Genomic DNA, 25,582 nt, shown 5'->3' on the forward strand with positions numbered 1-25,582 from the left:
GTAGCAACACAGCCCCTTAAAATTTGTTTGTAAAGACAGCCATCAGACCACCACACAACAGTCAACGTGGAATGAGGGGATATGATAGGATGGACTTTAAAATGATCACATTTGATAGTATGATGAACTAAAATTAGATAGATCTCTAACTCAGGAACGCTGAACTGCTAAAATGGACGGCAATTTTGTGAATCAAATGTTTCATCTGTTTACCTGAAAAATTGATTTGCCTTTCAAATAATGAAATAATAAAACAAACGCGTCATCTTTTTCCTTAGTTTTTTTTTTATAGCAACTTTTAATTTTGTATGCATGGAGGAAAAGGTGGGAGTGTCTCTGAGTGTTTGTAGTGGTGAACCGGGTTCGAGTCTCCGCTCCTCCACATGCAGCTGCTGGGTGACCTTGGGCCAGTCACACTTCTCTGAAGTCTCTCAGCCCCACTCACCTCACAGAGTGTTTGTTGTGGGGGAGGAAGGGAAAGGAGAATGTTAGCCGCTTTGAGACTCCTTCGGGTAGTGATAAAGCGGGATATCAAGTCCAAACTCTGCACATCATAAACGTGACTCCCGCTCCCCCCATCCATTCTACCTTGAAAGATTCCCACGCTCAAGGCTACGCTCTGCAACTGCTGGCCCCGGCGCCCCTCCCTCCTTCCCCTGCTTCTCCACCACCTTGCCTCCTCCCGCTGCCCCCACCACCTCCGCACTCCTTCACGCGAACCACGTTTCCTTCCCCTACCCGATCCCCTCCCAGACACGTTCTCTCCTCCCCTCCCTTCCTCCCCAAGCAAGGACGACGAGACTGCGGCTGAGTAAGCGTGCTTTTCTGCTGCGGCGATGCGGACGGCCCAGCTTGCTTCGCCTGTCCCTGCCCGGACGAGACCCCCGCCTGCCTCCCGTGCCGCCCCCATCATGCCCGGCTGCCCAGTCCCACACCATGGTCCCACTGCGAGAACTGATGTCCAGCCATGCGTGAGCAGCATGGGGCAGCAGTGTGAGGGCGGGAGCAGCCTTTCCTTAGAAAGGTCAACAACTTTGGAGTCCCCCAAAGAAAGTAACCCCACAGAAAAAGTCCTGAAACCATTTTGCCCCTCCCAAATTGACCTCAAATATTTCTCTGCAAGGTTGAAGGGAAATGGAAAAGTCTCCCCATTGTCTTTTCGTTCACAAACCCTATCTTAAGGGTATGTCTGTGTATGAATAGGTTGAGCCTGTGACCTGGCTCAGGAACTAAGTATTTATCATTGCAAAAGACTGGCCAGGCTCCCCAGGGTATCCAATCAAGTGACCATTAACAGGTAACCTGCCAGACAGGAGATAAACAATGCACTCAGATTTCTGTTGTAGACCGCCTTTTCTATGATGTAGGTATGATGTATCTGGGGGGTGGTCTTGGGCTACACCCCTCCTGTGATGTATGTATGATATTTCTGGGGGTGGTCTTGGACTGCAGGGTGGGCAATTTAAAAGGGCGGGCACACTTTTGTTCTGGGTCCTCCTCCGTCTTCCTGCGTGTGAGGGGAGCACCCTGTTGCAACACCTGTAATAAAGATCAGGCTTACTAGCTGCTTTGCTTCTCAATATTCTCTGGTTGGCCTCTGTTATTTTCTCCTACCGATAGGGAACCCACTTAAGGACTCTATAAGGTTTCTTGGATACCCCATAAGGGAAGGAGGGCAGATTTTGTTTACAACAGGGGTGTTATTGGGTTGTTGTTACTTGTTTTTTTATTATGTATTTTGTGATTTTATATATTCATTTTATTCTGTGAACTGCCCTGAGACCCCTGGGTATAGGGACTTATATAAATTCAATAAATCAATAAATAAAATAAGCTACAAAAAACCCCACACACAAATTAAAAAGGTAAAACAGCTAGAACAAACAATCAAAAAGTTAAAATGCTTAACATAGTATTAAACATTGTATTAAATATAGTATTAAACAATTTAGAAGTTTATTTAAAAAGCGTAATTAAAACATTCTGAAATCTATGTTGGAGCAACGTCTTTATTAGGTTAATGAAAATGTCACAAATTGGCATGCGAGCTTTTGAGCACTCCAGAATTCTGCACCAGCGAAGATGGTCAAGATCCATTGCAAAACTCCAGTTTCCATCAAAATCTGAAAAACTATTCACCTTAGTGAAGAAATTGAAACTTAAACTTCAGTTTGAAACTTTTGTTCAGTTTGCTGACCAGAAGTTTTAATTTTGCCAAATGGGACATGAAGTCAAAAGCAATCTTTTCATGATGGGATTTACCATTTCAGCAGAAACCACCTTTTCCATTTGAAAGCTTTTTTGATGAATGTTTTCCCTCAAAACAGGCCTAATTATGAGCACACAGAACATCCTCAGGGGAAGCAAGTACATCTTTTATTAACATTTTGTGTCAGATATTTTTCAGTCAGCTGCATAGTTAGTATTGTGTTAGCATTCGGGGATATACAGATTAAAAAAATGGAAGGTGAGGGAGAAATGGAAACTGATGAGGCATGCAGTGCATGTCAGAGAGGATGGAAATCAGAATAAAAAGGATAAGGCACTGTGCTGGCAAGAACCATCTCACAAATAAATGGGAGAGCAGTTGTTACAATAGACAGCATGTCTGATTTTAGAAGCCCTGTGTCATAGCACATGAGCAGCAAATGTGTAATACATCTCTGACACCAAGTGGCCAATCTGTAAAGTTGCATTTGCACACGGAATGTTTTGCATGTCCTCCAGCCATTCGTCGAAAATAATTGGCACAAAATCTGATCGCATTATGAAAGTGCCCATCATTTTTATGACAATTGCGGCCTGTGCCTCCAGGAATTAAGAGCTGCAAAGGCATTTACCTGGGAGTAAGCCCTAGTGAATTCAGTTGAGTTTACTTCTGATTAGACTATGCATCTATAATTGTCAGTGTGTGTGTGTGTTTCTTGTCACAACTGTTTTGCTAATTGGTTTAGGTTTTAGTCAAGCTCATGCTGAGGATTTGCAGCAGATAAACAATTTTTTAAAAATAGAACCAAATTGGAGAGAGGGGAAATGAGGGGGGTGGGGTGGAATCCAGTGAGATGTTAGAACACACTAGGAAAAGAATTATCCCTTATTGAGCTTCAGGATAACTTCAAACATTCTCCTGTATTTAAAGCTCTAATGATTTAGGTCCCCAAAATCCGAAAGACTGCCTCCATCGCTATGATCCCTCTCAGGTGTTAAGATAATTAGAAGGGAATGAGAAGTGTGAGTAAAGGTGAGCTTTCTCTGTAGCAGCCTTTAGATTGTGAACTCTTAACATTTTCATTGTATAGCTTTTAAAAAGGACTCCTGACCATTAGGTCCAGTCGCGACAGACCCTGGGGTTGCGGCGCTCATCTCACTTTATTGGCCGAGGGAGCCGGTGTACAGCTTCCAGGTCATGTGGCCAGCATGACTAAGCCGCTTCTGGCGAACCAGAGCAGCACATGGAAACGCCGTTTACCTTCCCGTCGGAGCGGTACCTATTTATCTACTTGCACTTTTACATGCTTTTGAACTGCTAGGTTGGCAGGAGCTGGGACTGAGCAACGGGAGTTCACCCCGTTGCGGGGATTCGAACCGCCGACCTTCTGATCAGCAAGTCCTAGGCTCTGTGGTTTAACCCATAGCGCCACCCGTGTCCCACTAGCTTTTGTCATATACCAAAAATGCACCTCTTTAGCCTAGCCAGTAACAGTTAAGGCAGTTTGTTCTGCGGGATCCACCTGTTTGCTGAATTTATACTTTTCTGTTCTGGCTTAATCAGTTTACACACACACAAATATAAAATTTTAACTTGTTTTCTTATAATAGGTTTTTGTTGTTGTTGTTGTTATCAATCAAAGTACAAACCAGTGGAAACGTAATTACAATAACAAAGAAGAGACACATGAATGATATAAAAATGCATACAGTAAACAAAAGTGATTCTGAGAATAACAAAAACATTCCAACAATACTGTTTACCTGAACAGAATACATAGCTACTGAAGTGACTCAGAACATCTCTAAAAGTATGCATAATTTTGCATTTTCTGTATGTTGCACTAATACATACTCCACTTTCCCACAAAGCAATTTTAAGGCTGCCTCCCTTCTTTTACTCTGGCGAGATCCATTAAGTTTATATTTACAACTTCCAAGTTTTGAATATCCAGTCTTCCACTGTATTATCCATTTCATAACTGTATATTATATCATTGCAGCCTGCCCAGAGATTTTATGGTGAAGTGCAGGTAGGAAACATTATAATGAAAAAATAAATAATCAGTTTGCTGCACACAAAAAACCTGTATGTGTAGGAAGAACTGTGAAAATTGTTCATAGTTCAACATGTGTTAAGCATGCACGTTCATCTATGTCACTATGCATGCTACAAAGTTGTGGGTTATGTGCATTCAGCAGACTAGATGGGCTAGATTAAGAGAATTTCACTTGCATAGTACAATGGGGCTTGATGTGCAATTGCAAAGATTTTTGACTCTCAATGGTTTTTTTAATAGCAAAACCAAAAAACACTCCACATCCTCAAACTTCTAGATGAAGCTGTTAGAATTCCCGATTCTTAGAAATTCACACGTAGATTTGTATCTGCAGCTCATCACCACACACACACAAGACACAAACACAAATAAAGAGTTTGTGTATATAGTTTGTGTATATTGACCCTGATGTTTCCCTCCCCTTATGGTTTTGACTTTTAAAATGAGGCTGCATTTATATTGCATTTAACTTGTATTTTAACTTGTTTTTCTTTTTTTTCTTATTATGTTTTTACTGAATTTTTTTTGCTGTTAGCCTCCCTGAGCATGGCTCTGGCCAGGGAGGGTGGGGTATAAATAAAAAATTTTATTATTATTATTATTTAGTCTGTGTATATAGTTTGTGAACTACACCTTCACATCTTATCATAGATCTCATATCTTTTGCCCCAAAGTAGGCAGTTAATTTATGTTCTGACCATGACAGGAATCTTTATCAGTTCAAATACTCATTACCAGTTGAGAAGAAAGTTTCCTAGCTTCACACATGTTAAGATATCACAGAATAGTTAATGATACTTTAAACTAGAGGGGTTAGGAAATCGTTCCAACACTGTGCAAGCCCCTTGTAAGAAGTGACTGAGCCATGTTTGCTGATGTGTGTGTGTGTAGGTTTATTTCCTGAAGCCAATTAGAAAGGGCAAGATATAGTGGGATTTTGTGCATTCCAAGTGGATGCTTCAAATATGGATCATTTAAATGGATTTCCCTCTAAGCAAATAATCTTATCTCTAATGCAATTTGTTTGAGGCATCCGAATACCGCCAAACATTCATCCGAGTCAGCTGAGCTTAATTATTGTACTCTTTTGTTTTATTTAAGTTAATTTTATTCACATGGTCTGGAGTAGCACTATTTTTAAAGCACAATATTTTGCCTTCATTTTGCTGTAGTTGTTCTCTTTAGTGTTCACTGCAAAGATCAACGAGTCCCTTTCACTGATAAAGTTTACACTGAATTGCCCCATATCTTTTTGACATTATCGTTCTGCAGCACTTTTTTAAACAGGAGTATTGGATAAGATCTCCAGAGGGCCAATCCAGGTCTTACTAAACAGATTCAGGAATGTGCATGCCGCACATAGCAAGCAGGACTCCAAGTCTCCTTGACGACAGGGGAGGAAAGCAGGATAATAAAATGCAGCAAGTTCGGAGTGGAAATGCCCATTTCTAGATAATATTCTTCTGGTCATGGAGGTCATGTTTCAGAGTAACTCTTATCAGAGTTACCGTAGATCAGATTGCAGATCCAGCAAGGCCCAAACAGAGAAATTTTGCTTCTGGGGTGAAGAAGCAAAAATGTTATTTCTCCCTCCCTAAAGAAACTGGCCGGAATGAGCATTGAATCTTAATTCATCACTGGCAAGAGGATTTTTCTCTACACTATATTTGCGTTCATTCATCACCACACTGGTGGCTGAGTGTGCATAGCAGGTGGGCAGCTCAGGCAAGTCTCCCCTCACCCCTAGTTGTTGCCGTCACCTCACCTCACCTTTTTAACTGGTTATACAAGTGTGTTTTAAGTGCATTATACAAACATGACACTAGATGGCAATGGTGAGCTTCTGGCAAATTCAATATATTTTTCAAAACATTTTTTAAAAAATCATTTTCACAGCGTTTTTTATATGTGTCTAGATTCCACCTGAGCTGTGAAAGGTGGGGAGGTGTGCCTGCCCTTTTAAATTTCCCTGCCCTGGAGCTCAAGACCACCCCTCCATAAATCATACATACATCACAGAAAAGGTGGTCTACAACAGAAATTTGAATGTTGTCATTTTTCCTGTCTGCTAGGTTATCTGATAATGCCTTTCCTGGTAGTCTGCCCATTCCTTTGAGATGGTGATTACCCAGTTCCTGAGAAAATGGGAAGGTTCCCTCACCCCCTCCCTCCTTGCAGAGAAAACATTTGGTCAGTTTGGCAGTCAAAATGGTTTCAGGGCGGTCTTCCTGTGCTGCTCCAGACATGTGGTCCACATATATGTACGTGCTTGGTTGGTACATTTTTAAAAAAATGCAATTCTTCCTAAAATAGACACAATATTGCAAGTAATTTCCACTAACACTGTACCATACATTTTTCTATTTTAAAAAATATATATCGTATTCTATTCAGACTTTCCCCATCAACACACATTTCTTTATGCGCTTGGGTTTTTTAAAAATGTATTTTTATTAAAGATTTCCTTGGTTTACAAAAGTCTGTGCAATGTCTCTCTCTCTCTTTTCTCCATGTAACATTTTTTACAGATCAGTTTCATTTGTTGAGACATTAGGAAGGGGGAAAGAGGTGGAGGGGGGGGAAAGGTGAGTGCGGGTGGTTGGTACATTGATGAACATTTATTATATATAGAAGACCTTAAATTTTTTATTACAGGGCAAAAGCCACACATTCTCCACGCAGAGAAGACCGAGGAGGGGAACGCCGAAGGGCTCCCATATAATATATAATAATAATTTATTATTTATACCCCACCCATCTGACTGGGTCTCCCCAGCCACTCTGGGCGGCTTCCAACCAAATATCAAAAACAATACAGCATCAGACATTAAAAACTTCCCTAAACAGGGCTGCCTTCAGGTGTCTTTTAAAAGTAAAATAGTTGTTTATTGCCTTGACATCTGCTGGGGAGGGCGTTCCACAGGGTAGGCGCCACTACCGAGAAGGCCCTCTGCCTGGTTCCCTGTAACCTCACTTCTCACAGTGAGGGAACCACCAGAAGGCCCTTGGCGCTGGACCGGGCAGAACGATGGGGGTGGAGACGCTCCCTCAGGTATACAGGACCGAGGCCGCTTAGGGCTTTAAAGGTCAGCACCAACACTTTGAATTGTGCTCGGAAACATACTGGGAGCCAATGAAGATCTTTCAGAACCGGTGTTATATGGTCTTGGCGGCCACTCCAAGTCACCAGTCTAGCTGCCGCGTTCTGGATTAATTGCAGTTTCCGAGTCACCTTCAAAGGTAGCCCCACGTAGAGCGCATTGCAGTAGTCCAATCGGGAGATAACTAGAGCATGCATCACTCTGGCGAGACAGTCCACGGGCAGATAGGGTCTTAACCTGCGTACCAGATGGAGCTGGTAAAGAGCTGCCCTGGACACAGAACTGACCTGCGCCTCCATGGACAGCTGTGCGTCCAGAATGACTCCCAGGCTGTGCACCTGGTCCTTCAGGGGCACAGTCACCCCATCCAGGACCAGGGAGTCCTCCACACCCGCACGCCCATTGTCCCCCAAAAACAGTACTTCTGTCTTGCCAGGATTCAACCTCAATCCATTAGCCGCCATCCATCCTCCAACCACCTCCAGACACTCACACAAGTCCTCCTAACGTGACGCCTAGCCATTTCTTGCGCCAGGAGAACTTAGTCTGTTTTGGCGCAGATGGGAACATGGCGAAGCGCCCCGATGGCTGCCCTCGCCTTCCCTTCCCTCCTCTGGGCGGAGTTCCCCAGCCCAAAACAAGGGAAGGAGTTCAGGCTCTCCGCCCCGGCCGGCCTCCCCCCTCCGCCTCCCTGCCCGGGGTCCCAGCATGGCGGGCCAGGGCGCCCCGGGGCCCCCGCTGCCCGTCACGCGCCAAGTGGGCGCCCGGGTTCGCCCCCTCGCCGATGCGCCCGTGGAGCTGCGAGACGCCGCCCGGCGCCTGGTGGTGGACGCGTCCGGGAAAGCGATTCCCTTCGGATCCCTGTACCGGGAGCGGAAGGCGATCGTGGTGTTTGTGCGGGTAAGGCGGAGGGGGAGATCCACCCCCCCAAAAGTGCTTCGTTTTTAAAGGGAACTTTAAAAAGCCTTGCGCTTTTTTGCAAGACTTTCGTTTCGTCTTGCAAACAGGAAATCGGAAGCTGCGATCGCGGTCCGGATTGCAGCCGAGGCCTTGGAAGAAAGCGGGCCGTCCGATGCATATTCGTTTTACGCAGGCATTCCTCACCCCATTTACCTGGGACTTATCCTTGTTGAATTCAGTAGGGCTTTTGTTTTCTTCGTAGACGCGTGGCAAGGATCGCGCTTCAATAGCGTTGCGCTCTTACGACATACTGCAGTGGAGTGGTTGATCACTAAAGGTTTCCCCAAGAGGAAAGGAATCTTATCTTGATCTCGCTTCCCGAGTTGTAATGGATCCAATCGCAACACGTTTGTTCATGACTGAAACAATAATTCTAAATAAGGGGTGGGACTTCTCTTTTCAACAGGGCTGTAGCCAAATTAAAGGAATTTTAATTCGCTCACCTGAGATTTTCTGCCGTTCCACCTAGTAAATAAAAGGACTTGCTGGTTTTGTTCTGGAAAAGAAAAGAAAAAAACATAATGGGCTGTGTACAAAACTCCTAGAAATCACACCATTATCTTTATCTCTTAGCCCTCCCCCCAAAAGAATATTTTTCTTCCTTTTAGTTTTTTGATGCTCTGACCTTTGAGTGAACAGGTATGAAATCATTAAAAGCAGTGTGATGGATCCAGACCTCCCAGCTGCCAACTCTACTATAGATGGCTTTCTGATCTATGCTATTTAAGCCTCAGCGTACTTACCTATGCCTCCCCCACCCCCCAATTTTGAGACCTCAACACTTTTATTACAGTTGTTCTGACACTCCTCATTGTCTCTCTTCAGCATTTCTTGTGTTACGCCTGTAAGGAATATGTGGAGGATCTGGGCAAAATTCCCAAGACATTTTTACAAGTAAGTTTAAAAAAAAAAAAGTATTATATTGTGAAGTCAATACAGTATTTACATATATCTTCAATTACTTTATAATGCATGCACTGATTAATTTGTTCTCCTTCATGCTTTCTGTCATTCTTTTTAAATATCCAGCTGAGCACTCTGGAAGCCAAAGAATCATCATCGCAAACATAGTTCCTTCTTGGTTTGCAAGAATACGTATGCACTAATTTGTTATATTAATAATAACAGAATAAAAAAGGCAGACAGGTGAGGTTTCAGAGGAAACTCCTGTGATAAATATGTAGACCACCATCAGCCCCCAACCTCTTCTGTAAAGAGGAAATTCCTTAAAAAGCTGAAAAGGCCTATGCTTCAGGAATCCTGCACGGGGCTCCACTGTACAGGGTTACAGAGAAATGGTGCCAATCAGCACTAAAAAGGTTATGTTCAAATAACCAGTCTAGAAAACTAATCACTACTGTAATTAATAACATTCCAGAATTGGCTGCACAATCCAAAAACATTTCTGCCGTCCTATCTGATTCTTGCACCGTTGTATCATCACTGTAAATTGCCATCGTATCATCCCATTTTAAGAGACACTGATGGCATAGCTGTTGTGAGGTCCATCTTAAGCGTTTATTATCTTGCCACAATGAACGTGTTGTAAGTACTAGCTGCAGTTTAAAGATTTATATATACTTTTGTGTGTTTCCCCCGACACCTTCCCCATGTAGGATGCAAATGTCAGACTTGTGGTTATTGGACAATCATCACACCATCACATTAAGGTAGGTCCATGTAAGTCGGAGTTATTCTACTGGCATATTCTGAACTCAGCTCATTTCACCTCTGAGCAGGCACAGGGAAGCAAACTGGTAAATGGAGTTTTGTGCATTTCCCTCTCTCTTCACAACCAGTGTGAAGCAGGTGCTGATGTAACTGGCATCATCTATACCTGGGAGCAGATTGAAATAAGGTCTGCATCAGAAGCCCTTCTCCAGGTGCCCACATCTTTGGAGGGCACCACAGAGAAGTGTTGTTGTTTTCAGGTGGCACCAAAGCTGTGGAATATTTTTTTTACTGCTTTTGCAATATTACGTTATTATTATTTTATTTTTTAATTGTGTTATTGAAAACTGCCTTCAAGTATTGGGCAATGAGGTGGGATTTAAAGTTTATAAATAATAGTGCCATCCCATGCATATCTACTAAGAAGTAAGTCTTGGTGGCTTTACAGTGGTACCTCGGGTTACATACGCTTCAGGTTACAGACTCTGCTAACCCAGAAATAATACATCGGGTTAAGAACTTTGCTTCAGGATGAGAACAGAAATCATGCTCCGGCGGCGCAGCAGCAGCAGGAGGCCTCATTAGCTAAAGTGGTGCTTCAGGTTAAGAACAGTTTCAGGTTAAGAACGGACCTCCGGAACGAATTAAGTACTTAACCCAAGGTACCACTGTATAGGTTTGCACTTAAATAAATAAAGAGAAAAGTTATATGAGCCATGTTCATATCTGCATGATACATTTAAAAGCGCTCTATGTCACTTGAACAGTTACAACTTCCTCCAAAGAATCATGGAAACTGTAGTTTGTTACGGGTGCTGGGAATAATAGTTTTTTGGGGTGTTCTAACAACCCCCAGTACCCTTAACAAACTACAGTTCCCAGTATCCTTTGGGAGGAAACCAAGACTGTTGGCACAAGTGTGCTTTAAATGTATAGCATGGATGCTACCACTTCTGTTTGTCTAAAATATACGTGAATAAGGATGATTGGTTTCCAGTGGACTTATTTGTAAGTGTCCTTGAGGGGAAACTGTAGAGTCCCACCAAAGAGGAACTTTTCCTTGAATACACACATCTAAGCCCACAGGGATAGCTGCATTTTAAGTGTGGAACTTGAAGGTTTTCAAAATCAGAATTACTCTCTGGTCCTAAATACACTGACCTGGAAATGAGTCCCACTCATTTTAGTGACAGTTATTTCCAAACATGTATGCCTAGGGCTACATCCATACAACATAATCTTAAACATGTTGACTTAGGACAGGGGTCGGCAACCCACGGCTCCGGAGCCGCATGCGGCTCTTTTACACCTTTGCCGCGGCTTCGCAGATCCTTGGGGACCCTGAGCAGAAAAGCAGAAGCGCCAGAAAGAGGAGGGGGATGGAGCTGGGCAGCCGAGCCGGGCAAAGCAAGGCGGCGGCAGCAGCGGAGCTCGAGAGGCGGCGGCTGCTGGGATGGAGGAGGAGGCGGAGGCCGGACAAGGGCTGCTGCTGCTGCTGCTGCTGCTGCTTCTGCCGCCGGAGGGAAGTTCTGCCAGGCGGCTTCATGGCTCATAGCTTCCCCCGGGGTAGGACGGGCAGCGGCAAGGGGAAACGCTCTCCCAGGCCACGCTCTCCTCAGCCCCGCGCGCGAGGCACCTGAGGCGAGAGAGAGAGAGCGCACGCTCGAGGGAAATGGCCGGGCGGGGTTTGTGTGTGGGGGGGGTGGCAGTGGTGCTTCAGGATCCTTTTCCGTGCCTTGCTTCTGAGTGGCCGCCGAGTTGAGGGAGAGCACCTGAGGTGAACCACAAAATGGGCCCGCCCTCCCTGTCAGGGAGGAAGGGGTGAATAACGTCAGTGACGAGGAGGGGGTCCAGAGGTAGCCAGCAGGTGCCGTGATGGAGCATCTCGGCCTCAGAGAGAGGCGGGGGAGCACGAGAGCAATTGCAGAGGGAGGGGGGCTGTTAGGCACCAAAATCCTGCATGCGGGATTTCCCCCGTTCTCTCGTGCCTATGCAATTCCTGCCCTTCTCCCTTCCCCCTCGAGATTTGCTGCAGAGACAAGCAAATGAAGAAGAAAGGGAAGAGTATTAGCTGACATGTCCCCGGATCCCATGGAAAGCACCACAGATTCCTTTGCTTACCAGCTCTTTTTATTTTAAGTTGGCTTCAAACCTGTAATTGTGTAAGTGTATGTATGTATACATATACACACATAAATATTCATATCTCTTCCCTCTCACCTTCCTTTCACCCAGTTTCTCTGGCACTGGTTTATAAATGCTGCTATGTAGAAATGATGAGAAAGTTGCACCAGCAGAAGGAATGGATATGTTCTGTTAGTAAAAAGAGAGGGAGTTGAACTGCAGGGAGGGACAGACACTTTTCTATGTATTAATTTGTATAATGCCCTCTATGCACATGGTGCTTTGCAAAAAATGGATATGAGAGGTGCCATACCCCTCTTTGCTATCTGAAATAGACTCAGGGAAAAGAGAGAGAATGGGGGAAGGGGAAGAATGTGTGGTTATTTACATTTGGCTTGTTTTGCGGCTCCCAGGTTTTTTTTTCTTCGGAAACGGGTCCAAGTGGCTCTTTTTGTCTTAAAGGTTGCAGACCCCTGACTTAGGAGAAAGTCCCACTGAATGTAATGAGACTGACACCCCCTCCCCCCAAATACGTGTGCAGCCTTTGTTTTCCTGGTAGTTAGTAATTTTTTATTATTATTATTATTATTATTATTATTATTATTATACCCCGCTGATCTGCCTGGGTTGCCCCAGCCACTCTGGGCAGCTTTCCAATGCATTATTTTGATATTTACATGTTTCTTGCAGCCATTTTGCACTTTGACAGGTTATTCTCATGAAATGTATGTGGATCCTGAAAGGGAAATCTACAGGACGCTTGGGATGAAAAGGGGTGAAGCATCCGCTACAACAGGTAAGCTGTGGTACCAACTGTAAACGCAGAGGTCACAGCACAAAATGTAGTCACGTAAGGAACTATAGATCACAAGCAATTTCCCCTCCATACTCACAGAAAAACATACAACTGGTTTATCACTTATGGCAATGAATAACTAAGGATTATACCCAGTGCTAGATCCCAGTCACCAGTCTAGGTGCCGCATTCTGGATTAGTTGTAGTTTCCGAGTCACCTTCAAAGGTAGCCCCACATAGAGCGCATTGCAATAGTCCAAGCGGGAGATAACCAGAGCATGCACCACTCTGGCGAGACAGTCTGCAGGCAGGTAGGATCTCAGCCTGCATAACAGATGGAGCTGGTAAACAGCTGCCCTGGACAAGGAATTGACCTGTGCCTTCATGGACAGCTGTGAGTCCAAAATGACTCCCAGGCTGCGCACCTGGTCCTTCAGGGGCACAGTTACCCCATTCAGGATCAGGGAGTCCTCCATACCCACCCGCCTCCTGTCCCCCAAAAACAGTACTTCTGTCTTGTCAGGATTCAACCTCAGTCCGTTAGCCGCCATCCATCCTCCAACCACCTGCATATGACACCATATCTAAAGCACATGGCTTCCCCCAAAAAATCCTGGGAACTGTAGTTTGTGGCTCCGTGGTAAGTAAACTACAGCTCCCAGATCTCTGTTAAAGTAGTATAAATGTGCTTTAACTATATGGTGTGGATTTGGGGCCAACCCAGCCATGAGGGGCTGAGGCAGTTGCCTCGGGTGGTGGAAGCCCATGAAGGCAGCACCCTGAACGACACCCCCCCCCACCAGCCCCACTGCCTCCCCTGGAGCAGCAGCCCTGGTTTCTTGTGAGAGCTCACTGCAATCCCCCCAAATCTTACTGAAATCTCACAAGAGATTTCAGTGACATATCGTGGATTTTGCCAGAACCTGCTATCGCTGCCATCTTACGGGTGCTGCTGTGCAACCCAGGTAAGGAGGAAAGCATAAAAGCAGTGTGATCCTTTGTTGATGGATTATATATCAACATGTGTGTAGAGGGCGTGTGTGTTTTAAGCTTGGACTTAAATGACAACTGAATAGAAAAAATACAGTCTGTGACAATCCAATTAGAGCTTAAATATATGCAAAATGACCCTTCATAGCTGCAGTGCTTTGCGATAACCTTGCATCTGGATTCGCTCCCCTTTGAATCATTGGGACTGTAGGGTTTACAGAGAAACAATTTACGTAATACTTTTTCTAGCAGTCTGCGTTAGATTCCTATTCTCGCATAAGTCACCCTACTTGAAAACTGAACAAGAGAGGAAGGCTGCAATCCTAAACAATTATTAGGTAGTAAGTCCCATTAGGTATTATTAGGTAGTAAGTCCCGGGACGCGGGTGGCGCTGTGGGTTAAACCACAGAGCCTAGGACTTGCTGATCAGAAGGTCAGCGGTTCGAATCCCCGCGACGGGGTGAGCTCCGGTTGCTCTGTCCCTGCTCCTGCCAACCTAGCAGTTCGAAAGCATGTCAAAGTGCAAGTAGATAAATAGGTACTGCTCCGGCGGGAAGGTAAACGGCGTTTCCGTGCACTGCTCTGGTTCACCAGAAGCGGCTTAGTCATGCTGACCACATGACCCAGAAGCTCCCTCGGCCAATAAAGCGAGATGAGCGCTGCAACCCCAGAGTCGGTCATGACTGGACCTAATGGTCAGGGGTCCCTTTACCTTTACCTTTAAGTCCCATTGGGACTTCGGAGTAAGCACAAAGACAGGTTTGCATTGTTAGGCTTGGGTGGGAAGGTAGCTGGCCTTAGAAGGAAAAGTCCATTGTTGTTGTTGGTTTATGAGTAGAGAAATTTCTGCTTTTCCTCCTCAGTCTGATCACTTCCGTTTTCTTATTGGATAGTCAAATGGCTTGCTCTTTCCTAAGCACATTTAGAGAACAACAACTACCAGACTTTTAGAAGACATCTGAAGGCAGCCCTATTTAGGGAAGCTTTTAATGTTTGATGGATTACTGTATTTTAATATTTTGTTGGAAGCCGCCCAGAATGGGCGAGGTATAAATAATAAATTATTATTATTATTATTATTATTATTATTATTATTATTATTAATTCCAGCTGACTGACTTGCACAAAACTGTGCATAGATTGTAGCCAGATATGCTTGCAAGATCTGCAGAGCAAACTTAATTTCTCATGCAAAGTACGCTTTCTCTTCTATATCATACCATTTCAGTGCAAAGTCCTCATGTAAAATCCAACCTGCTGTCAGGAAGCATCAAGAGCATGTGGAGAGCAATGATGAGCCCTGCATTTGATTTTCAAGGAGATCCAGCTCAGCAGGGGGGCACTTTGATTTTAGGTCCAGGTAAAGCTGTTTGTTAAAATTAACCTTTGCCTTGGTTATGCTTACATGATGCATTTGTGCTCCTGGATATACTGATGAAAAGTGTCCGAGCACTTGTCTCCTTTTCTTCATACTGTTGAGATTTCACACATGCACACACTTAAGGAACTTAGCAGATAAACATGCTACCACCAGATAGCATGGATTTAATGGGTGGAGGGAGAGCAGCCAATCTGTGCCCTCCAGTGTGATGTAGTGGTTAAGAGCGGTAGTCTCGTAATCTGGTGAACCGGGTTCGCTTCCCCACTCCTCCACATGCAGCTGCTGGGTGACCTTGGGCTAGTCACACTTCTCTGAAATCTCTCAGCCTCACTCACCTCACAGAGTGTTTGTTGTGGGGGAGGAAGGGAAAGGAGAATGTTAGCCGCTTTGAGACTCCTTAAAGGGAGTGAAAGGCAGGATATCAAATCCAAACTCTTCTTCTTCCCCACTTCACAACTATCAATGACGTTAATGGGTCTTCTTTCTGACTTGGCCCTGGTGCTATGTGGTTATTTTGTTGTGTGACCTCTCCTTCCTTTCCTTAATGTGCTATGCTCAAGAAATGATGCTAGATAGTTGGAAGTCCAAACCCCCCACTGTGCAGGAAAATACAGCTGTCCCTTGCATGGATCAGACCTGCAAGCTTGGAATTAATCCGCACTATGCTCGAACCAACTGAGCTCTCCAGCTGGGGGAGATGTGAACTTGCGGCAGTGGGAGGAAACCTCCTGTTTTGTGGTACAGGGAGTTGTGCTGGGGACATGCCTACATTGCTGCAAGTTCGTTGTTGTGAGTGGGTTGCATGTGGGTGTCATCAACAGCACAGTCCTTGATTGGTGGGCTTTGGTGGTGTTTCTGTGGTTATTGGGGGACGCGCGTGTTTTGTGCTGTTTGGAAGTTTTCTGGTTTCTCCCCTCTGCTCCTAGTTTGAGCACATTCAGTGGTACCTCGGGTTACAGACGCTTCAGGTTACAGACTCCGCTAATCCAGAAATAGTACCTCGGGTTAAGAACTTTGCTTCGGGATGAGAACAGAAATCATGCTCTGGTGGCAGCGGGAGGCCCCATTAGCTAAAGTAGTGCTTCAGGTTAAGAACAGTTTCAGGTTAAGAACAGACCTCCAGAACAAATTAAGTTCTTAACCCGAGGTACCACTGTATATGACCGTCATTGTGCTGATGTAGCAACACTTAATCTCAATTTCTCTTCCCCTGCAACATAATCGGAGTACAGTAATCAGTAAATGGGGCGTTTTGTCATCTGGAAAGTATTCCCCCCAAAATATATATATATATGCATAGCTGATATAGAATATGCAGGGCCATCTTTCACAGATGCGGCGCTGGGGTGCAAATAGCCACTCAGCGCCCACAAATTACCATGGATGGGGGGGTGAAGCTGAGCACTGCCAGCCATAGAGGGGCACGCAACTCTCCCCCATGCCGCTGTGAGAGAGCAATCCCCACAGAGGCTTGGGAGCCAAGCTGCACGCCCGCCAGCCATATGTTTGATGGGGCACAGCTGGCGGGCATGCAGGAGGGAAAGGGGAGGCCACCGGCAAAGCTGCACAGCTCCCCCACTCGCTGGGGCGCCCCTGAGAGACCAGCGCCCTGGTGCAACCAACCACTAAGCTATATGGGAAAGACGGCTCTGAGAATATGAACAACCAGCTGCCATATCCGACACCCAAGGCACCAGACCGCATTGGCTGAAAAGATAGGTGATTGTGAATATTGGTAGCAATATTTTGTAGATAGGCAGTAACAGGCTTATTTTTTTTTCACCCCCCAGGGAATGAAATCCACCATGTGCACCTTGACCAGAACAGGTTGGACCATGTTCCCATTAACACTGTTTTGCAACTTGCTGGAGTTCAAGCAGTAAACTTCGCCAACAGATCTCCAATTATTGATGTGTGACTTTGTCAAAAGGAGAAAAAATCCAGGAGGCGAGTTAAATGATACATGTCAACAGTGTGTTCAGCAAATAATTTTGGGTGAGGTTACTGTAACATTGGAAGATTCCAGGCTACTGAATAGTTCGGTTTCCGGTGGGTAAAAATGGACTTCACACTTTATTGTTTCATTGAACACAAAGTTAAGTTGTGATGTGTTTAACAACAAAAAAAGTGATGTTTAAACTTGCATAAATATATACTTGGCATACACAGTGTATAGGTTTTATTCCATCACAGCCTTTATTATTATTAGTGAGTTCTGTCTTCTGAACCCCTGTCTCACAATGACTTAATAAAAGGACATATTTTTCTACAGATTAAATAAAAATGTAAATTTCTACTGTCTGTAGAACAGCTTCTTCGATGAGTCAAAACAAAATGGTTATGATTTGGACCCAGTGGTGGAGACTCTGCAGTCCTCTTCAAATATATTGACATGGACTCAGTGGGTAGTAGACAACTAAGTTTTATTCAGAGTAAATTCTAAGAAATGAATTAATTTGTCTGCTCTGAATAAAACTTAATTGAATACCACCTGATAGGCTGGGAGGAACTGAAACATGCAAAGAAAAGTAATTTTGTGTCCTGTCCCCCAGAACTATGTAGGGAATTACAGTGGTGCTTCGCAAGACAAAATTAATTCGTTCCGCGAGTTTTGTCGTCTTGCGATTTTTTTCGTCTTGCGAAGCACGGTGTCGGGAAAGTTTTGGAAAAGCTTCAAAAATCACCAAAGTCTTTAAAAACCTCAAAAAAGGCTACACACCACGTTCTATGAGTTGCTCCTCGAAGTCAAGTCGCAACTGTATTAACGGTGTTAAGAAAAAGGAAACAAACTTGCAAGACGTTTCCGTCTTGCGAAGCAAGCCCATAGGGAAAATCGTCTTGCGAAGCAGCTCAAAAAACGAAAAACCCTTTCGTCTAGCGAGTTTTTCGTCTTGTGAGGCATTTGTCTTGCGGGGCACCACTGTACTTCCAGACCTTGAGTTAAAACCTCTGCATTGGGGGGTGGATAGGAAAACCTGTAATATCAAATATTGTACTCCCATGTAAGCATTTAGGGCTATGAACTTTCATACCTTTTGCCCAGTTTGTTCCCCAGAGGGTTCAATACAAAATAATGTGTGGATTCACCATGGAAAATACAAGGAAGGATAGCACAAAATATGCATGCCATGTGTGGAATAAATCTTGTTATTCAGTTTTTATTTGAGAGGGGTGGTCATTGAGACCTGAGGCCTGATTTTTCACTACATATTAAATAGCATTTCCCCTTCTATTTACATTGCTATCGGTAACGTGCAACAATAAGGCAGTGCCCTCTCTCACTACTTTGCATGAAGTGAAAATTGGGCACCCATACAGCAATACAGTAAAGTGATTGTTGCTGCTTGTAGAAAAGGATAATAATAAGAGTATGATTTATGATTTATATACCACCCATCTGACTGGGTTCCCCCAGCCACACTGGGCAGCTTCCAACGAATTAAAATACAATACACACAGGGGTCAGCAAACGTTTTCAGCAGGGGGCCGGTCCACTGTCCCTCAGACCTTGTGGGGGGCCGGACTATATTTTGGAGGACAAATGAACAAATTCCTATGCCCCACAAATAACCCAGAGATGCATTTTAAATAAAAGGACACATTCTACTCATGTAAAAACACGCTGATTCCCAGACCGTCCATGGGCCAGATTTAGAAGGCGATTGGGCCGCATCTGTCCCCCAGGCCTTAGGTTGCCTACCCATGCAAAACAACATCAAACATTAAAAACTTCCCTGAACAGGGCTGCCTTCTAAAAGTCAGATAGCGGTTTATCTGGCTAATTAACCCAATGGCACCATCTCATAGATCCAGCCTAAGAGGAATGGATCCACTGGAGCAAAATGTCTGCAGACATATATTTCTGATCCAGAAATAGGCCATGGTCAATGACATCAAAAGCCACTGACAGGTCCAGGATAACTGTCAGGGTTATGTTTCCTCCTGGAGTTGGTCATCTAACAGTGCAACAAACTTGTAGATGCCAGATGAGTGTGTGTGTGTGTGTGAGAGAGAGAGAGAGAGAGAGAGAAATGCCACCATGAGTGTACTGTGTGCGCACACGTACGCACATCTATTGATGTGTATCACAAACACTACATACCTTGCTGCAGATAATAATAATAAATTTTATTTATACCCCGCCCTCCCCGGCCAGAGCCGGGCTCAGGGCAGCTAACACCAGTAAAATTAAACTAAAAACATAATAGGAAATACAAGTTAAAATGCAATTTAAAATGCAGCCTCATTTTAAGAGTAGCCCATAAATCAAAACCAAAACCTTAAGGGGAGGGAAACATAAGGGTCAGACTGAGTCCAAACCAAAGACCAGGTGGAACAGCTCTGTCTTGCAGGCCCTGCGGAAAGATGTCAAGTCCTGCAGGGCCCTAGTCTCTTGTGACAGAGCGTTCCACCAAGTCGGGGCCAGTGCTGAAAAGGCCCTGGCCCTAGTTGAGACCAAACTAAGCACCTTGCGACCTGGGACCTCCAAAATGTTGTCATTTGTGGACCTTAAGGTCATCTGCGGGGCATACCAGGAGAGGCAGTCCTGTCGGTACATGGGTCCTAAAAAAAGTAAACAATAGGGTTAAATGTCTGACATTTCTCTGCAAACTCAAATGTTTGCAGTTATGCACAGGATATAGCACAGTGGCAGAGAACATGTTTGTATGATAAAGCCCCCAGGTCCAATCCATGCATCAGGTACGGCTGGAAAGAAAGACTCCTATCTGAACTCCCAGAGATCTGCAGCTGGTCACCCAGTGCAGCAGATCTATATGGACCAACAGCTTCACTTGGTCTAAGGCTGCTTCCTCTGTTCCAGAGGTGCTGCTTTGTTAAGTCCATTGCAGCAAAAGCCACAGGGTAATCTGGCACCAATAACGACCCCTAAAGCAACATAATTGGTATAATACTTTCTTCCTGACTAAGCTAGGGTGATTGTGGAATCACCAGATGCAGCTGTTGTGGATGGGCGCAAGAAAACACCGCTTGAATTTTGCATAGATATTCCAGAGAATTAGCGACTCCACATTAAGACTGGTTGGCCCCATTTTTTATGTCTTCATTGCTTTCTGTGTACCCATGAGGGCCTTTTATGCATCTGATGAAGTTTGCTCTGTTCCTTAAAGATGCCACAAAACTGCTTTTCCTTTTTATTTTTGCTGTAACAAACATAGTTATCCTTGCAGCATTTATGCTTGAATTTTTAAACTCTGATGCTTGAAAATGAGATGAAAACATAGCATTTTAATATCCAGCAGATGGCAGACATATCCTAAAAGGGAGCAGAGAGAGTAAGCATTATATGTTGATGTGCTTATGAATAGGAGGAATGGAGGGCGAGCTACAGACAATTCAGACTGATGCCTTGTTTGTGACATGAACGCCATGGAAATTATGAGGCATGCTTCCAGGCACCTGAGGGGAAACAGCACACTCCTCACATGTTAATTCCTAGAGATTCTTGCATTGCAGGGGGTTAGATTGGATGACCCTTGTGGGGTGGAGAACCCTTCCAACTCTACAATTATATATGATTTCTTTGGCTGCCAGGACGCCAGCCAATAGCTTTCTGTACCATGGGTAGGCAAACTAAGGCCCGGGGGCCAGATCAGGCCCAATTGCCTTCTAAATCTGGCTGGCGGATGGACCGGGAATCAGCTTGTTTTTACATGAGTAGAATGTGTGCTTTTATTTAAAACGCATCTCTGGGTTATTTGTGGGGCATAGGAATTCGTTTTTCTTTTTTCAAAATACAGTCCTGCCCCCCACAAGGTCTGAGGGACAGTGGACCGGCCCCCTGCTGAAAAAGGGGGAAACAATTTATAATGAATTGGAAAAAAATGTTGAAATATACATTTATAAAGAAACTGGAGGCCTTTCTTCTTGGAATAACAGGTTTGGAATTGCCCAAGAAAGATGTTAAATTATTTTTGTATGCCACAACTGCTGCTCGTATTCTGTTAGCTAAAAAGTGGAAAACGCAAGAATTACCAACGATAGACGAATGGCAGATAAAGATGATGGATTTTTCGGAGCTAGCCTATCTAACCGGAAGAGTCTGCGACCAGAAGGAGGAGTATCAGGAAGAGTGGATTAAATTTAATGATTACTTAGTTAAATATGTTAAGTTAAATTATTTGAAAAGAGCTTGCAGATACTTAATTGGCTTAGGGTTTTATTTATGTTAAATGATGAATTAATATGTTTAATTTCATAATGTGAAGATCTAAGGATGTTAATGTTCAAGTTAAATTTTATAAGAACTGTGATTTGGAAAACTGTTAAAAGGATATGCAATGAAATTCAACCAAGGGGAAGCGAGGAAGTCACTTAATAATGTTAATAAGTGTGATTTCCAATAAGGCTATGATTTATGTTTGTTTGTCTTATGTGTTTGTTTATAATGTTGTGAAAACCAATAAAAAAAATTTGGAAAAAAAGAAAGTTTGCTGACCCCTATTCTATACGAATGCGTGGACAGAAAAAGAGGAATGTCGAGGCCTTTGTCGCCTTGACCCCGCACCCCACCAGAGGCAGGTGCTCAGGCATCTCTCACTATGACATCACCGGGGCCGAGCCTGGGGGATTATGGCGTCACGCCGCCCGGCCCAATGAGCGCCGGGCTGGCGGAGGGAGCGCCCGAATGAGGCGGGAGCGGCGCCCGAGCGCGGGAGCGGCAGCAGCAGCAGCGGCCCGCGGCCGGTTGGGAGCCGAGCGGGGCGGCGCTTGTGGCCGCCGCGTCCCGCCGCCCGCCGCCTCCTGCTCCCGCTGGGCTGCGCGAGCCCCGCGAGGGGGGTAAGCGGCGGGGATGAGCGCCGGTGCGCTGCCGCCGCCGCCTCCTCTGCCGCCGCCGCCATGAAGCGGAAGACCTCGGCGGCGGGCGGGCGGCGAAACTCGGCCCCGGCCAGCCTGCCCGACACGCCGCCGCCGCAGCCGGCCGTCAAGAAGACGCGCAGCTCGGCCACGCTGCCCGCCGTCCTGGAGGCGGACGAGCCGGCGCCGCGGCCCCTCCGGAGAGAGCTCTACCTGCAGATCACAGGTAAGGGGGCGCGGATCGGGGGGGGCGTGTTGGGATGGATGGGGCGGCTGTTTTGGGGGGCGTGTTGGGATGGGTGCAACCGGGGCTGGGGACTCGCCGATCCGCCTCCCTCGCTTGGAAATCGGCCTCCCGAGTGACTTCGCGGCGCGGATTTCTCGCCCAGGCGCGCGGCGTCCGCGGCTCTGCTTTGCGTCCGCGCGCGTCGCCGAGGCGCGGGGTAAACAATGCCCGGGCTTCCCTCGCGTCTCCAAACGTTGCGCGCTACCCGCGATCCCTTGGGATGGAAAATCTGATGCACGAGGGAGCTCCTGATTCTCAATGTTGTTGGTGTTTTTTTGCCTCCGAATGCAAATTGGTCAGACGTTCTCCTCCACACACCCCCCCCGGTGTTATCCTGATTTCTTCTTTTCCCCCAAAAAATTTTATTGGTTTTCACAACAGTATAAACAAACAAACAAACAAACACATAAGACAAACAAACATAAATCATAGCCTCATTGAAAATGATTAACCTTGTTAAGTGACTTCCTCGCTTCCCCTTGGTTGAATTTCATTGCATGTCCTTTTGACGGTTTTCCAAATCACAGTTCTTATAAAATTTAACTTAAACATTAACATCCTTAGATCTTCACATTATGAAATTAAACATATTAATTCATCACTTAACATAAATAAAATCCTAAGCCAAGTAAGTATCTGCAAGCTGTTTTCAGTTAATTTAACTTAACATATTTAACTAAGTAATCATTCAATTTAATCCACTCTTCCTGGAGGAGGAGGAGTATCAGGAAGAGTGGGTGTTATCCTGATTTCTGATCAAATCTTAGAATTCTGTGCATTGCCTTTTGTATAGAGATGGGGGGGGGGATGTTTTTCCCCCTCCTGCCGCTAGTTATGAGCCCTTGGGGGAAATTGCTGCCTCCCCAGAGCCGGTGTGCCTGTGTGGGATAAACAAGACTTCTTTATTGTTGCCTGTTCAATGGGTGCTTGTTTTCCTCTCCACCTTTTGTACAGGAAGCTTAAAACTGTCCTGATGATACAAATCCTGAGCAAAAGGACCTCCAGGTTGCTTTGCCACTAGCTCGCTGCTTTATAGAATTTTAGAGTTGGAAGAGACCCCTGGGGTCATCTAGTCCACCCCCTGCAATGCAGGAATCTCAGCTAAAGCATCCATGACAGCTGGCCTCATTTAGTCGGAATCTCTTTTCTTATAATTTGCAGCCATTGGTTCGAGTCCTACCCTCCAGAGCAAGATAAAACAAGCTTGCTCCATCTTCCATGTGGCAGCCCTTTGGATATCTGAATATGGCTATTATATCTCCTCTCCGTCTCCTCTTTTCCAGGCTTACCATAGCCAGCTCCTTCAACCATTCCTCATAAGGCTTGCTTTCCAGACCCTTGTTCACCTTGGTGGTCATAACGGTGGAAAGCACTCTGTAGCACTCTTCCGAGTAATGCAGTAGTTCTAAGCTTCTCAATACAGTATATTTTAAAAAAGGTAAAGGACCCCTGACAGTTAAGTACAGTCACAGAAGACTCTGGGGTTGCGGCGCTCATCTCGCTTTACAGGCCGAGGGAGCCGGCGTTTGTCTGCAGACAGTTTTTTCGGGTCATGTGGCCAGCAACGGAACACCAAAACCAGAAACGCCGTTTACCTTCCCACTGGAGGGGTACCTATTTATCTATTTGTACTTTGATGTGCTTTCGAACTGCTAGGTTGGCAGGAGCTGGGACCGAGCAACAGGAGCTCACCCCGTCGCAGGGATTTGAACCGCCGACCTTCTGATCGGCAAGCCCAAGAGGCTCAGTGGTTTAGACCTAGACCACAGCGCCACCCGCATCCTTCCAATAGTATATTATTATTTATTCATTATTACATGTAAAGCTCATCTATCCTCCAAGAAGCTCAAAGTGGCATACATAGTCCTCCCTTCTCCCCATTTCATCTACTCAGCAACCCTGTCAGGTAGGTTAGTCTGAAACAATTGACTTGCTGAACATCACCCAGGGAGTTTCATGGCTGAGCAGAGAGATGCAAACCCAGGGACAGTATCCAGCTAAACAGTTCCGCTAGCACAAAGACTTTTGGGTGACCCCTAAGTCCGGTGGGTTGAAAGTGGGGGTGGGGAGGGGGACCCAGAACAGATTTAGGGGTTGCATGGAGAGAGGAGAGAAAAGGATCAGGAAGTTGCATTGCATAGCTAAATGTCCCTGCACTAGTTGTTTGTTGGGGCAGTATCCAGGTAAACATTTCCACTTGTAGATATATTATAGATATATTACAATATGGCACTACACAGGCTATCACATCAGCGTGAACATTCTAAAACAATGGTAGGCTGCAATTCCTCTTTTCTAGTTAAGAGATGCCTTAACCTTATGAATCACAACATGATTCTCCATCTGCATGTTTTAGATTTCAACATTTTATTGTGTGTATATATGTTTGTACATAAAATTATACCTACAGTATAATAATATAATACATCTACAAAAATTATAATCTGCAAGATGCCCTCCCTTATGTTCTTTTAGAAGCCAGGTAAACAAACACCTTTTTGCCGGGGCTTTTAGAGGCTGATAGATTGGAAGTCCCCTTTTCATAATGCTGTAAATTATGTAACTGATGAGGACTATTATTTTTTGTTTCTATTTCTTAGGCTTTATTGTTTTCATACTACCTTGTTTTTGTAAACCACCATACAGCCATTTTTGCTAAAGGGTAGTATAGAAAGCTTGTGATAAAAAAAATTTTTTGAATCTACATTCTGATCATGGTTACAAAACATATTTTAAGGAGGCAAACAAAGGCTTGGGCAGGGTTCTGGAGTTGAATAACACTCAAGGTTCTTTTGACTCACATGGTTGCTCTTCTGTCTCAGCCTGTCATGCTGGATAGATGGGGAATCATCAAAGGCCACCAGCAAACTACTACTGAACAGCATCTCTGCTTTATTTGATTGATCTGCTTTCTTTTTCCTCCAGCTTTTTCCTGGAAACGCTGTGTATTGTCCTGATCTGATGCATACATAATTTATCTGCACAAAATGGAGTGGATTTTTAAAAAATCAAAATAAAGAAGCTAATTTTAGTTTAAATTGGATGTTAACACACATTCAGCTGTATTGAGCCTTCAATTACAGTCATTTCAGTGAAACTCTGAAAGTAAGAAACATGTATGAAAGTTTAGACTCATGAGAACAGACCCAAAGGTCTGCTTGCATGAATCAATGGCAGTTTTCCACACA

The 25,582-nt window shown here is 44.8% G+C and overlaps 2 protein-coding genes across 8 annotated transcripts in view; both read left to right on the forward strand.

The window, feature by feature from the left end:
- The first annotated feature begins 8,062 nt into the window (after positions 1-8,062).
- On the forward strand, positions 8,063-17,593 carry PRXL2C (peroxiredoxin like 2C). Its single transcript, XM_080973202.1, has 6 exons — positions 8,063-8,269; positions 9,155-9,223; positions 9,946-9,999; positions 12,815-12,920; positions 15,140-15,271; positions 17,083-17,593. Exons 1-6 carry the CDS (start codon positions 8,078-8,080, stop codon positions 17,208-17,210), a joined length of 681 nt encoding a protein of 226 aa, XP_080829328.1. The 5' UTR covers positions 8,063-8,077; the 3' UTR covers positions 17,211-17,593.
- Positions 17,594-22,135: 4,542 nt separating this feature from the next.
- Positions 22,136-25,582, forward strand: part of CDC14B (cell division cycle 14B) — a 51,874-nt gene continuing 48,427 nt past the window's right edge. For all 7 annotated transcript variants that reach the window (XR_013977177.1, XR_013977178.1, XM_080972812.1 and 4 more), the window contains exon 1: positions 22,136-22,334. Coding sequence is in view for 5 of the 7 variants with exons in the window: in XM_080972812.1 (XP_080828938.1) it covers positions 22,151-22,334 (184 nt within the window). In the remaining 2 variants the exon portion in view is untranslated. The remainder of the gene's footprint in view (positions 22,335-25,582) is intronic.

This window comes from Podarcis pityusensis (assembly GCF_964106645.2).
Source record: "Podarcis pityusensis genome assembly, chromosome: 11".
Lineage (NCBI taxonomy): Eukaryota > Metazoa > Chordata > Lepidosauria > Squamata > Lacertidae > Podarcis > Podarcis pityusensis.